Source organism: Carcharhinus amblyrhynchos, chromosome 25, assembly GCF_965287045.1.
Source record: "Carcharhinus amblyrhynchos chromosome 25, sCarAmb.v2.hapA, whole genome shotgun sequence".
In the NCBI taxonomy this organism is placed as follows: domain Eukaryota; kingdom Metazoa; phylum Chordata; class Chondrichthyes; order Carcharhiniformes; family Carcharhinidae; genus Carcharhinus; species Carcharhinus amblyrhynchos.
Genome location: NC_137348.1, coordinates 10,017,741 through 10,031,212, shown reverse-complemented (window position 1 = coordinate 10,031,212; position 13,472 = coordinate 10,017,741). Strand labels below are relative to the sequence as shown.

At 46.7% G+C, this 13,472-nt stretch overlaps 1 protein-coding gene across 1 annotated transcript in view; it reads right to left on the bottom strand.

Moving 5' to 3' along the window:
- The window catches only part of LOC145358415 (adenylate kinase isoenzyme 1-like), a 150,814-nt gene extending 137,543 nt beyond the window's left edge, over window positions 1-13,271 (bottom strand). Inside the window, exon 1 of the mRNA XM_080212466.1 lies at window positions 12,743-13,271. Within this exon, the coding sequence (XP_080068592.1) occupies window positions 12,743-12,889 (147 nt within the window). The 5' untranslated portion in view covers window positions 12,890-13,271. The remainder of the gene's footprint in view (window positions 1-12,742) is intronic.
- Window positions 13,272-13,472: the final 201 nt, after the last annotated feature.

Genomic DNA, 13,472 nt, shown 5'->3' with positions numbered 1-13,472 from the left:
TTATATATCACTTTTCAGAACCATCAGATGTCTTTACAGCCAGTGAAGTACTTGTGGTGACTGTTGTAAGGTATGGAAGGTGGGAACCAATTTGCACACAGCAAACTGCAACGTGATAATTACCAGGTAATCTGTCTTTGTGAAATTGAGGGATTGAGGGATAAATATTGACCAGGACATCAGGGATAAATCCTCGATTCCTTGTCTAAATCCACCTGAGCGGCCAGATGGCACCTCAGTTTAATATCTCAGCTGAAAGATGGCATCTCTGACAGTGTGGCACTCCCTCAGTGCCACAATGAGCTGTCAGCCTTAAATCTTGTGCTTAAACCATGGAGTGGGACTTGAACCATGTGATTCTGAGGCAGGCTTTGACAACAATTCCCGGTTGCTTTGTCCATGACAATGCCTCAGCCAGAGTTGTTGCAATGTTCCAATGAAGCTCAACGCATTCTGGAGGAACAGTAGCTCATCTTCTGGCTAGTCGTTTCCAGTCTCAACATCGAATTCAACAACTTCAGAGATTTGCTCTACCCCACCTCATCCCCTTGTGTTTATTCTATTTTAATTTAAAATTTTTTACTGTTCTTTACCTTTTATTTCTTTATTTTTCTTCCCCCCAATCTTTCCTCCTACTTTATCCCCCTTCCCTTATCTTCCCCCCCCCCCGTTTCCCCTTTTCTACATTCTCCCTCTGTTCCATCTTCCCCAACCCCTCCCCCCAACATCCCCATTTGTCACAGTTTATAGCTCCTCTGTCGTTCGGCCATTCACACCCTCTATTCTCTCTGTGGGCTCCCATTAGCAGCCTTTCCCCTGGTTTCTGTGGCTACGACTCATCTTTCATTCCTCAATCTACAGTATAAATATCTCCCACTTTCTATGACTTTTGGCTTTGACAAAGGGTCATCTGGACTCAAAATGCCAGCTCTTTTCTCTCCTTACAGATGCTGCCCGATCTGCTGAGATTTTCCAGCATTTTCTCTTTCAGTTTCAGATTCCAGCAACCGCAGTAATTTGCTTTTATCTTCTGTGGTACCAATTTTCATGATTCTTTGAAATTTGGCATTCTTACATTTCGTCCTAATGAGTGCGAGGTGCAAAACTTCTGCAATGTCTTTCCTTTTAGAAAAATTCAATATTAAAATTATCTAACAGCATGTATAAATATTTCCTTCATGCTAGCCAATCTGTTTCCTTCTCAATTTTTTCCTTCCCCTATTTTAAGTTCCTCCAAATGTATATAATACATTCTCCTAACTTCCTCATACCCTGACACATGCTGACGTCTAATTCCACAGGCACCTGCTCGAACTCCCTGTGGTGGTGAGGGGGGAAATGAGAAATGGGAGTTACGGATATGATTCCCACTGAACATTTGCTTCCAATTCCCTGTCCTAATTCCCATAAATCTCAATCTCAGCCCTGACTGACTGAATTTCACCAGCTCACTGCAAGAGAGCTTTCCAAAGATTTACCAGCCCGTGTGTTAAGAGATCTTTCCTTATCTCAGTTCTAAATGGCCGTCCTCTTACCCCCTGAGAATCTTAGAATCCCTGCAGTACAGGAGGAGATCATTTGGCCCATTGCACCTCACTGACAACAATCCCACACTATCCCCATAACCCTACAAATTTACCCTGCAAATCCCCTCTGAAACCAGAGGCAATGTAGCATGGCCAATCCACCTAGCCCATATATCTTTGTACTATGGGAAGAACACCCGGAGGAAAGCCACCCAGACACGGGGAGAATGTGCAAACTCTGCACAGACAGTGACCCGAAGCTGGGACTGAACCAGGTCCCCGACGCTGTGAGGCAGCAGCGCTAACCACTGTGCTACCATGCTGCCCAGACTCTCCAGCCTGAGGAAATGGCCTCTTGGCATCTACTCTGTCAGCCCTCTGGAAACTGTAACAAAAAACAGAAAATGCTGGAAAATCTCAGCAGACCTGAGAGAATAGAGCTAATGTTTCGAGTCTGGATGAACCTTCAAGATTTTCCAGCATTTTCTGTTTTGTGTAGCGCAGTGGTTAGAGCTGCTGCCTCACAGAGCCAGGGATCCGGATTTGATTCCCAGCTTGGATCACTGTCTGCAGAATCTGCACATCCTATCTATGCCTGCGAGGGTTTCCTCCGGGTGCTCCAGTTTCCTCCCACAGTCCAAAAGACGTGCTGGTCAGGTGCATTGGCCATGCTACGTTCTCCCTCGGTGTACCCGAACAGGCACTGGAGTGTGGCAACTAGGGAATTTTCACAGTAACTTCATTGCTTAATGTAAACATTCTTGTGACACTAATAAATAAACTTTAAGATTCCAGCATCTGCAGTATTTTGCCTTTACCTCTGGGAACTGTCTGCATTTCAATAAGGTCACCTCTCATTCTCCAATAACCAGAGCAAATAAACTCACACTGTACAATCTCTCCTCAATCTTTTGAACTTTTATTGCCTCCTCTCGAAAGACAGTTTGCTGTTTCGTTGAGATTTTCATATTCGGTTCACTAATGAAATTTCTGTGACAATCTCAGACATTCTCTCTTCCCCCTTCGTCTGTCAGGAAAACGATACAAAAGTCTGAGGTCACGTACCAACCGACTCAAGAACAGCTTCTTCCCTGCTGCCGTCAGACTTTTGAATGGGCCTACCTCGCACTAAGTCGACCTTTCTCTACACCCTAGCTACGACTGAAACACCACAGCACTTTGGCACGGTGACACAGTGGTTAGCACTGTCGCCCAATGACGCCAGGGACCCGGGTTCAATTCCCGTCTTGGGTCACTGTCTGTGTGGAGTTTGCATGTTCTACCCGTGTCTGCGTGGGTTTCTTCCGGGTGCTCCGGTTTCCTCCCACACTCCAAAAGACATGCTGGTTAGGTGCATTGACCCAAACAGCTGCTGGAGAGTGGCGACTAGGGGAATTGCACAGTAACTTCATTGCAGCGTTAAGGTAAGCCTTACCTGTGACACTAATGAACAAACTTCATTCTGCTCTCTCTCCTTTCCTTACCCAAGGACAGTAAGCTTTGTCTGCACAGTGCACAAGAAACGTTACAACTAAAACGCAATCATGCTTCATTTCTAAAAGGGTGAAATACCCTCTCATGTATGACCTATTTCCAGAAGCAATGCAAGTTTGTTTCCTTCTTCTTGTGGTTAGCACTGCTGCCTCACAGCGCCAGGGACCTAGGTTCAATTGTCGGCTTAGGTGACTGTCTGTGTGGAGCATGCACACCTGCCCCGTGTCTGTGCCCCACTCCTCACCACCCCCCCACTCAGGCACTCCCCCACCCCTATGCTCCAAAGATGTGCAGGCTAAATTGTCACTCGGGGAGGGGGGTAGGATTAGCAGCATGGGGGTTACAGGGATAGGGCGTGGCTGGGATTGTTGTCAGTGGAGGCTTGATGGGCCGAATGGCCTCCTTCTACACTGTCCATTAATACATCTGACAATAACAATTCAAAAGCAGCTTCTGTGCTTGTAGCCACTGCCAGGGAGCTATCATCACTTCAACACTCGGATTTCTCATTGCTACTCTACATTTTAATGCACAAGATATTCCTTTAAATCTACTGAATAGAATTGAAGGAGTATTAAAAACCAAAGGTCACCAGATTAGAACTGCCCCACGGCTGCCGTCTGACATACACCCACTCTATGTGGAGGTCAGGCGATACAAGCAACAGCCACCTATAATAAAGTATGTGCTCTCTAGAGCTTCATGCTCTGCTTACAGGGAGGGACCACTTCTCCACTTCTTATGTGGTCACATCTCCTCAGCTAACAAAGGACTGGATAATGACGGCCGTGCTAATGGATTTTGACAACTCCCAGTTTCATCGCCAGTCTCACGTTCTTCAGCTGGTTCGGCTCCCTGCCACCGCACCAGTGTTTACACAGGGAAATAAAATGATAGCGGCACAGCGCTTAGCACTGCTGCCTCACAGCCCAAGGAACTCGGGTTCGATTCCTGGCTTGGGTCACTGGCTGTGTGGAATTTGCATGCTCTCCCTGTGTCTGCGTGGGTTTCCTCCAGGCGCTCCGGTTTCCTTCCACAGTCCAAAGATGCGTGGCGTTAGGTGGATCGTCTGTGCTAAGTTGCCCCTTAGTGTCCCAAGATGTGTAGGCTAGGGGGATTAGCCATGTTAAATGTGTGGGGTTATGGGGATGGGGGTAGGGCAAGAAGGCCCAGGCAAAGATACCCCATCAGAAGTCCAAAAGTATGCAGATTTGGTGGATTGACCACAGTAAATTGCCCCTTAGTGTAGTTTTAGGGGGGTTAGCGGGCTAGATGCGTGGGGGTTAAGGGAATGGGTAGGGGGTGCTCTGTCAGGGAGTCAGTGCAGACTCGATGGACTGAATGACCTCCATTTGCACTGCGGGGATTCTCCGATCTATCCCTGCTTGTGTAAAAGAACCCACGTACAAAGTGATCCCCAAAACCCTTCCTGAAAATGTCACAGGGAAGTTTGGAATAATGTCCCTGGTATTGCAGGTGACACTGGAAATCTGCTCATCCTCATGCTGTGTGCCCAGGAAGAGAACAGCTCGCCCGCCGTTCCTGTATCCCTGTCGTTTGTTACTCCTCCAGCACTGTGATGTTTAAATAGCAACATTCCCAACTCTAATCCTGGCTCTACATCGTGGACTCGAGGAACCCGAAAGCACACAACGATGCCCAGAATTATTGAATTGAGGCCACTGAAAATTTTATACACTCCAGTCAGATCTCCCCCGAGTCTCTACCCTTCCAAAGAAAACATCCCAGCTTATCTCTCATCGCTGATATTCTGGGTGGAACAGGGTGGAATGGGGCAACACGGTGGCACAGTGGTTAGCACTGCTGCCTCACAGAACCAGGGACCCCAGTTCGATTCTTGACTTGGGTCACTGTCTGTACAGAATCTGCATGTTCTCCCCGTGTCTGCGTGGGTTTCCTCCGGTTTCCTCCCACAGTCTGAAAGATGTGCTGGTTAGGTGGATTAGCTGCACTAAATTCTCCCTCAGTGTACCCGAACAGGCACCAGAGAGTGGCAACCAGGGGATTTTCACAGTTACTTCATTGCAGTGTAAATGTAAGCCTACTCGTGACTAATCAGTTAAAAAGAAAATTCTCCAGTCCAGGCAACATCCTGGTAAATCTCCCTTGTACTCTCTCTGGCTTAATCAAATTTTTCCAATAGTGCGGTGACTGGAACTGCACAAAGTAATTCAGCTGTGGCCTCACTAGCGTTTTATAGAGTTTCAGTTTTTATTTTATTTGTTCATGGGATGTGGGCATATGGCTTGCCCACCCCTAACTGCCTTTGAACTGAATGGTTTGCTAGGCCATTTCAGAGGAGCATTTAAGAGTCAGCCACATTGCTGAGACTCTGGAGTCACATATAGGCCAGACTGAGTAAAAACAGCAGATTTCCTTCCCTAAAGGATATTAATGAACCAGCTGGGTTTTCTGACAATTGACAATGGTTTTGTGGTCACCATTACAATTTCAATTCCAGATTTTTATTGTATAATCTCCCAGCTCCTGTAGTCTGTGCCTTGGCTAATAAACTACTAACTATCTTGATTTGAGACAATTCACATCTCTTTAACCTGTGATTATCCCTCTCTCCATTATCTGTACCTGTAAAGACATAATTACCTGAAAAGACTTGCATTCCAACCACTATCTTGCAACTGAGTCTGCGTCTACATATGTCGTTTATAAACCCAACTCTCCACTCCCCTGATGAAGCTCCAAAAGTTCGTGATTCCACATAAACCTGTTGGACTTTAACGTGGTGTTGAGAGGCTTCTTACTTTGTCTACCCCAGTCCAACACCGGCATCTCCACATCTTGGGTAATAAAGGCCAATTTCCCAAATGCTTTCCTGAGCACCATATCTACTGGGTCTTGTGATGTGTCAATGCAGTCCAAGGTGTCTTTGTTCCTTCATGCTTCTCTTGTCTCTTATCAACTATTGTATATTCCTGTGCACTCACCTGAAGGAGGAGCAGGGCTCCGAGAGCTGTGATACCAAATAAACCTGTTAGTATTAATTAGTCACAAGTAGGCTTACATTAACACTGCAATGAAGTTACTGTGGGAATCCACTAGTCACCACACTCCGGCGCCTGTTTGGGTACACTAAAGGGTAATTTACCATGGCTAATGCGCCTAACCAGCACATCTTTCCGACTGGAAGAAACCAGAGCACACGGAGGAAACCCACACAGACATGGGGAGAACGAGCAAACTCCACTCAGAGAGTGACCCAAGCCAGGATTCGAATCCAGGTTCTTGGCACTGAGAAGCAACAGTGCTAACCACTGTGCCACCGTGCTGCCCCTTTGACTTCAATCTGATATTGTGAGACTTCTTACTGTGTATTCCTTGGTTAGCCTTTTCCAAATGCATCACCGCATATCTCCCTGAACTAAACTCCGTTTGCCACTGCTCTGCCCACTCGCCATCTTCCTGCAAATGGTCTTCTTGAAAAGTGATTTGATAGTCCCAATCTCCTGCTGTTTCACTCCATGTATCTGTTGTCCTTGTCCTTCTAGATGGAAGTGGTCATGGGCTTGGAAGGTGCTGTCAAAGAATCTTTGGTGAATTGCTGCAGTGCATCTTGTAGATAGTACACCCTGCTGCTACTGAGCGTCAGTGGTGGAGGGAGTGGATGTTTGTGGATGTGGTGCCAATCAAGTGGGACTGCTTTGTCCTGGATGGTGTTGAGCTTCTTGAGTGTTGTTGGAGCTGCACCCATCCAGGCAAGTGGGGGAGTATTCCATTGCAATCCTGACTTGTGCCTTGTAGATGGTAGATAGGCTTTGGTGTCAGAAGGTGAGTTACTCTTAAAATCATAGATTCCATACAGAGCAGAAGGAGGCCATTTGGCCCATCGAGTCTGCACCGACCACAATCCCACCCAGACCCTAACCCTGTAACCCCAAGCACTTACCCTAGCTAATCCCTCTGACACTAAGGGACTATTTAGAGCGGCCAATCAACCTAACTCGCACATCCTTGGACTGTGGGAGAAAATCGGAGCAGCCGGAGGAAACCCCCACAGACATGGGGAGAATGTGCAAAATCCACACAGTTACCCGAGGCTGAAATCGAACCAGAGTCTCTGGCGCTATGAGGCAGAAGTGCTAAACATTGTGCCACCGTACTCACTGCAGTATTCCTAGCCTCTGAGCTGCTCTTAGAACAGATAGAACATAGAACACTACAGCACAAATAGACCCTTCGGCCCACAATTTGCGCTGATCATATCCATACCTACTAGGCCTATCTATAACTCTCAATCCCATTAAATCCCATGTACTCTTGTAGCCACTGTGTTTATGTGGTGAGTCCAGTTGAGTTTCTGGTCAATCGTTACCCAAGGAGGTTGACAGTGGGGTATGGCATGGTGGGGCCCACCATTAAAAGGGAAACCTGGAGATATGTCCAGCCCCAAGATACTTCCAATCCCAAACAGGAATGTATATCTCTTTTAGTCTTTTAGGACTATAGAAGAGTACAGAAACCCTGGGGATTTTGAAGACTATTAAAACAAAGTAGTCTAGTTTAGACTAGGGATCACAGTGTGTCTTATATATACAATAAGAACATAAGAACATAAGAACATAAGAAATAGGAGCAGGAGTAGGCCATCTGGCCCTTCGAGCCTGCCCCGCCATTCAATAAGATCATGGCTGATCTGTCGTGGCTCAGTTCCACTTTCCCGCCCTCTCCCCATAACCCTTAATCCCCTCTCTTATCAAAAACCCATCAACCCGCTTCTTAAAAATATTTAGCGAGGCAGCCTCCACCACTTCAACGGGCAGAGAATTCCAGAGATTCACCACCCTTTGAGTGAATAAGGAATCACAAAGTGTTATATATGTATCATGCAAAAGTATTGTCTGCACATATATAATCAGTAGAGAATTTTGACTAAGTATTGTAGATTTAAAATGGATTTTCAAATGTCTTGTAAGCTTTGGCCAAAATGCAGCCTGCCCCAAAGCCTAATGGGAAATCAGCAGAAGCAGACAGGCCACATTCTTTGGAAACAATAAGGCACAGAATACATTCTCTATAATCCGTAGGGAACACTGCAGCTGCAAGCTATCCAGGTTTTAAAATGAAGAGGCATTTGGCTTCTGGTTGCAGTGAACAGACGTATCCAGCTTTTACTGATTAGGGGTAGCTAGCAGACAGAGAGATCTGTTCCCTTTCCATTTCCCTGGTTTGCAGGTGGTGAGGGCAACCCTTGAACCCACTGGATTTGCGAAGGTAAGGTTGCTAGGCAATGGGGGGGAGGGGTGCGTGGAGAAGAACTTCTGGGTCCAGGTGATCAATGAGTTCCTAATTCTGCTAAAAAATAGAACGCTGTTGGCCAAGGTAAATAATATGTATTAATGTAATTGCATCATCCAGTTTGGGTGACAGGTTGGGTGGGAGAAATTAATCTTTGAGAAGGTACATCTGTTTTACTGTAATGTCAGAGAGATGTTGGAATCCTCCAGCTATCTCTCTCCCAATGCGTGTTAGTCAAATAAAGAATGTCTTTGACAGCATTCTGTCTTCTGCAAATCTTTGTATTAGCTGAGTCCAGCTCAACACAATAGAACCAGAGAATAGCTCCCTGGGAAGCTCCATAACCAAGGACATTATGAATATTGATAGACAAAAATAGATAGCATCTGCATCGTATATTTGGGGTTGCTTAAAATGTACAGCTTTTTTAAAAAGGGCAGGATGAAATATTAGTCAGACTATCGCAGTTACATCGTTGCAAAGAAGTGAGATTCTCCTTGGAGCAGAGAGGTTTAGCATAGAAAATAGGAACAGGAGGAGGCCATTTGGCCCTTTGAGTCTGTTCCATCACGATCATGGCTGATCATCCAACTCAACAGCCTGACCCCACTTTTGATGCTTTTTGCCACAAATGCTATATCTAACTGCTCCTTGAAAACAATGTTGTTGTATGAGGAACGGTTGAGGACTCTGGGTCTGTACTCGGTGGAGTTTAGAAGGATGAGGGGGGGATCTTATTGAAACTTACAGGATACTGCGAGGCCTGGATAGAGTGGACGTGGAGAGTATGTTTCCACTAGTAGGAAAAACTAGAAGCAGAGGAAACAACCTCAGGCTAAAGGGATGATCCTTTAAAACAGAGATGAGGAGGGATTTCTTCAGCCAGAGAGTGGGGAATCTGGGAACGCTTTGCCACAGAAGGCTATGAGGGTGGTGGGGGGGTGAAGGTCATTCAGTGTCTTTAAGCCAGAGATAAATAGGTTCCTGATTTATAAGGGGATCAGGGTTTATTGGGAAAAGGCAGGAGAATGGGGATGGGAGAACAAGAAAATCAGCCATAATTGAATGGCAGAGAAGACTCGATGGGTCGAATGGCCTAATTCTGCTCCTATGTCTTACGGTCTTATGTTTTGGCCTCAACTATTTTCTATGGTAATGAATTCCACAGGCTCACTACTCTCTGGATGAAAAAATTTCACATCTCAGTTCTAAATGGGCTACGCTGTATCCTCAGATTGAGAGCCCATAGTTCTGGACACACCCACAATCAGGAACATCCTTCCTGCATTTGCCCTGTCGAGTCCGATTAGAATTTTATAGGTTTCTATAAGAATCCCCATCATCCTTCTGAGCTCCAGTGAATACAATCCCAACTGACTCAATCTCTCCTCATATGTCAACGTGGCCAACCCAGGAATCAGTCTGGTAAACCTTCTCTGAGGGGAGATTTAATGGAGGCGTTCGAACTCTTGAGGGGTTTTGCCACACTAGATGGGGAGTTTCTTACAGAGGGGCTGGGTAGCCATAGATTTTAGATAATTGGCAAAAGCCACAGCAGGAGATAAGATTTTGTTGTTAAATACACACAGTGGGTGGCACGGTGGCACCGTGGTTAGCACTGCTGTCTCACAGCACCAGGGACCTGGGTTCGAATCTGGGTCACTGTGTGAGTATAGAGTTTGCATGTTCTCCCCGTGTCTGCGTGGGTGTCCTCCAGGTGATCTGGTTTCCTCCCACAGTCCAAAGATGTGCGAGTTAGGTGGATTGGTCATGCTAAATTGCCCCTTGGTGTCAGGGGGATTAGCAGGGTAAATCTGTGGGGTTACAGGAATAGGGCCTGGCTGGGATTGTGGTTGGCACAGACTCGATGGGTTGAATGGCCTCTGTCTGCACTGCAGGGATTCACGATTCTATGGTTCACAGTGAGTTGTTGTGATCCGAAATGCATTGCCTGAAGGCCTGGATCTGGAAACAGATTCAATTGGAACTTTCGAAGGGGAATGGGATGAAGGTTTGAAAAGGAAAATTATTTCAGAGTGAGGGGGAAAATGTATGGGGGTCGTGGGGTTTTTATTTTGCTCATTCCTGGGATGTGAGTGTGATTGGTGAGGCCAACACTTATTTCCCATCCCTAATTGCCCCTTGAGAAGGTGGTGGAGAGCTGCCTTCTTGAACCGCTGCAGTCCATGTGCTGTAGGTACACCCACAGTGCTGTCAGGAAGGGAGCTCCAGGATTTTACAACAGAACATAGGAATTAGGAGCAGGAGTAGGCAAATTCAGCCCTTCAAGCCTGCTCCACCATTCAATCAGACCATGGTTCATAGAATCCCGACAGTGCAGAAGGAGGCCATTCGGCCCATCGAGTCTGCAACAACCACAATCCCACCCAGGCACTATCGCTGAAACCCCACATATTTATGCTGTTCATCCCCCTGACACTCGGGTTATTTTAGCAATCAACGAATCGGCACACCTTTGGCTAATCTCTTTCTGGTCTCAAATCCACCTTCCCAGCTGTTCCCCATATCCCTTTTTTTATTAGAAATATATTTATCTCCTTCTTGAAACCAATGATTCAGACTCCACCGCGCTACAGGGCAGCAAGTTTCACAAATTCCCCAGCCTCTGCGAGGATTCATTCCTCCCCATCTCAGTGCTAAATTTACCACCTCTCGACCTATACCTGTGACCTCTTGTTCAAAATTACCCCATAAGAAGAAACATTTGATCTACATTTACTTTATCAATCCCTTTATAAATGTTTAAGTTTATTTATTAGTGTCACAAGTAGGCTTACATTAACAATGAAGTTACTATGAAAATCCCCCAGTCGCCACACTCCGGCGGTGCCTGTTTGGGTACACTGAGGGCGAACTTAGCATGGCCAATGCACCCTAACCAGCACAATGGTACAATGCTTATGAAGGGCAGCACGGTGGCACAGTGGTTAGCACTGTTGCCACACAGCGCCAGGGACCCGGGTTTGATTCCCAGCTTGGGTCACTGTTTGTGTGGAGTTTGTACATTCTCCCAGTGTCTGCTTGGGTTTCCTCCAGGTGCTCTGGTTTCCTCCCAAAGTCCAAAAGATATGTGGGTTAGGTGGATTGGCCGTGCTAAAATTGCCCCTTAGTATCAGGGCGGCTAGCTAGAGTAAATGGGGGTGTTGGGGAGGGGCCTGGGTATTGTGGTCGGTGCAGACTTGATGGTCTGAATGGCCTCCTTCTACACTGTAGGATTGTACGTACATCGATAAGACCCAGAGACAGTGAAGGAAAGGCTGATATTTTTCCAAGTCAGGATAGTGAGGGGGGGGGAAGCTTACGGGTGGTGATGTTCCCAGGTAACTACTGCCCTTGTCATTCGAGGTGGATACCTCTTTGAAAGACCCCTCCCCACCCACATCCGTTGACTCTGTCTACTCTTCCCGTTGCCTTGGCAGTATAATCAAGGACCCTGCGCACCCCGGACACTCTCTCTTCCACGTCTTCCGTTGGGAAAAAGATACAAAAGTCTGAGGTCACACCATCCGACTCAAGAACAGCTTCTTCCCTGTTGCCATCAGACTGTTGAATGGACCTACCTTACATTAAATTGATCTTTCCTTACACCCTAGCTGTGACTACAACACTACATTCAGTGCACCCTCTCCTTTCCTTCTCTCTGAACGGTATGTTTTGAATGTATTGCATGCAAGAAGCAATACTTTTCACTGTGTGTTAATACATGCGACAGTAAATAAATCAAATCAAATCAAATCAAAAACACACAGAGGGGTAGGGCCGAATGGTCTCCTGCAGACCCGCCTCACCCTCTGAGACGGCGCCAACAATTATCAGCACTCCACATGTAAAACCCATGAATCTTTCAAGGAGCTTTTTAAGCTTGAGTAGACTTGTTAGGACGGGTTTTGACAGGTCAAACCCCAAATTTACAAACAGAAAAAGCCCAAAAGATTCTTCACACTCAAGAGACAGGCATATCTTATTAGCCTTGTGAAAGGCTGCCAAAAAGTTATAGATTCACACAGCCTGCCTTTCCAATGTGAAATGAATAATAAAAACAGTCCCAGGCTTATCAAAGGAAGGAAGTGTAACACACATCTAAATAGAGTACCAGCAGAGAGAATCCAGTCGCTTGAAGCTCTGAATCAAAGGCTCACTTGGCCCCGTTAGCAAGAATCCTGTGTTTGTGAACACTCAGTACCCCCCCGGGGGAGGCAGTGCGCCCATATACAGGATTTCTGGGATTACAATCTTTCCAATGGACAAGGCTGGGGAAGGGGGTATTTTTTCACACACATACACACACACACAGGGGAAACAGAAAGTCTTGAATCGATTTGTCGTCGGAGAAAAGCAAAGCGGTTGTCACTCACCGCCTGAGACACAGCATTGCTACATTGGAGCCAATCCCCCTTTGCAGAGACAGGCACCCCGTTCCTGCTTACCTCGAAGAGTTGAGGGATCTCCCTCTGCGAGAGGTAATCCCTGGCGTCGCTGGAGTTCATGCCGGCCAAGTGGGCGAGTGCTGAAACTGACCAGTGAAACTGACAGCAGTCAGAGTTACTGCTGCTGTTACTGCCCCTGTCCTGCATCCAGCTCCCTCTTACTGTAGCATTCAAATCTCCAAATGTTTCTGTGCTGTACAGGGGGATGGGGTGGGGAGACCCCTTTCTGTGTGAATCAGGCTCCAATCTCTCTCTCCCCAAACACACACACACACAAAGAAAATCCTGGGTTTAACTCCCAAACCAAAACATGTCAGCCTCCTCCTCACCACCAGCCAGTTATCACCATCAGTCCCTCAATCCTCCAGCAACTTTTCTTCAACCTTACTGATAAGGTTCACCGCTTTTTGTTTTTTTTTCTCTCCTCCCACCCAATCTCTGTCCCTTCTGCATCCAGAGCTTAGGAGTTACAGACACGTCCTCGGCACCAGCATATTTCTGCGCTGTTATACTGTGGCTGCACTTGGGTGAATGAGATTCCTTGTGCTGTGTGTCCTGCCTCTCTCTCTCTCTCTCACACTCACTGCTCTTCTCTAACACAGTCCAGGGTCCAAGTGCCCGTCCTATTGATTAAAGTTGCTGCCCATTCATAGAATCCCTACAGTGCAGAAGGAGACCATTTGGCCCATCGCCCTGCCCCCCACAACAATCCCACCCAGACCCTTCCCCT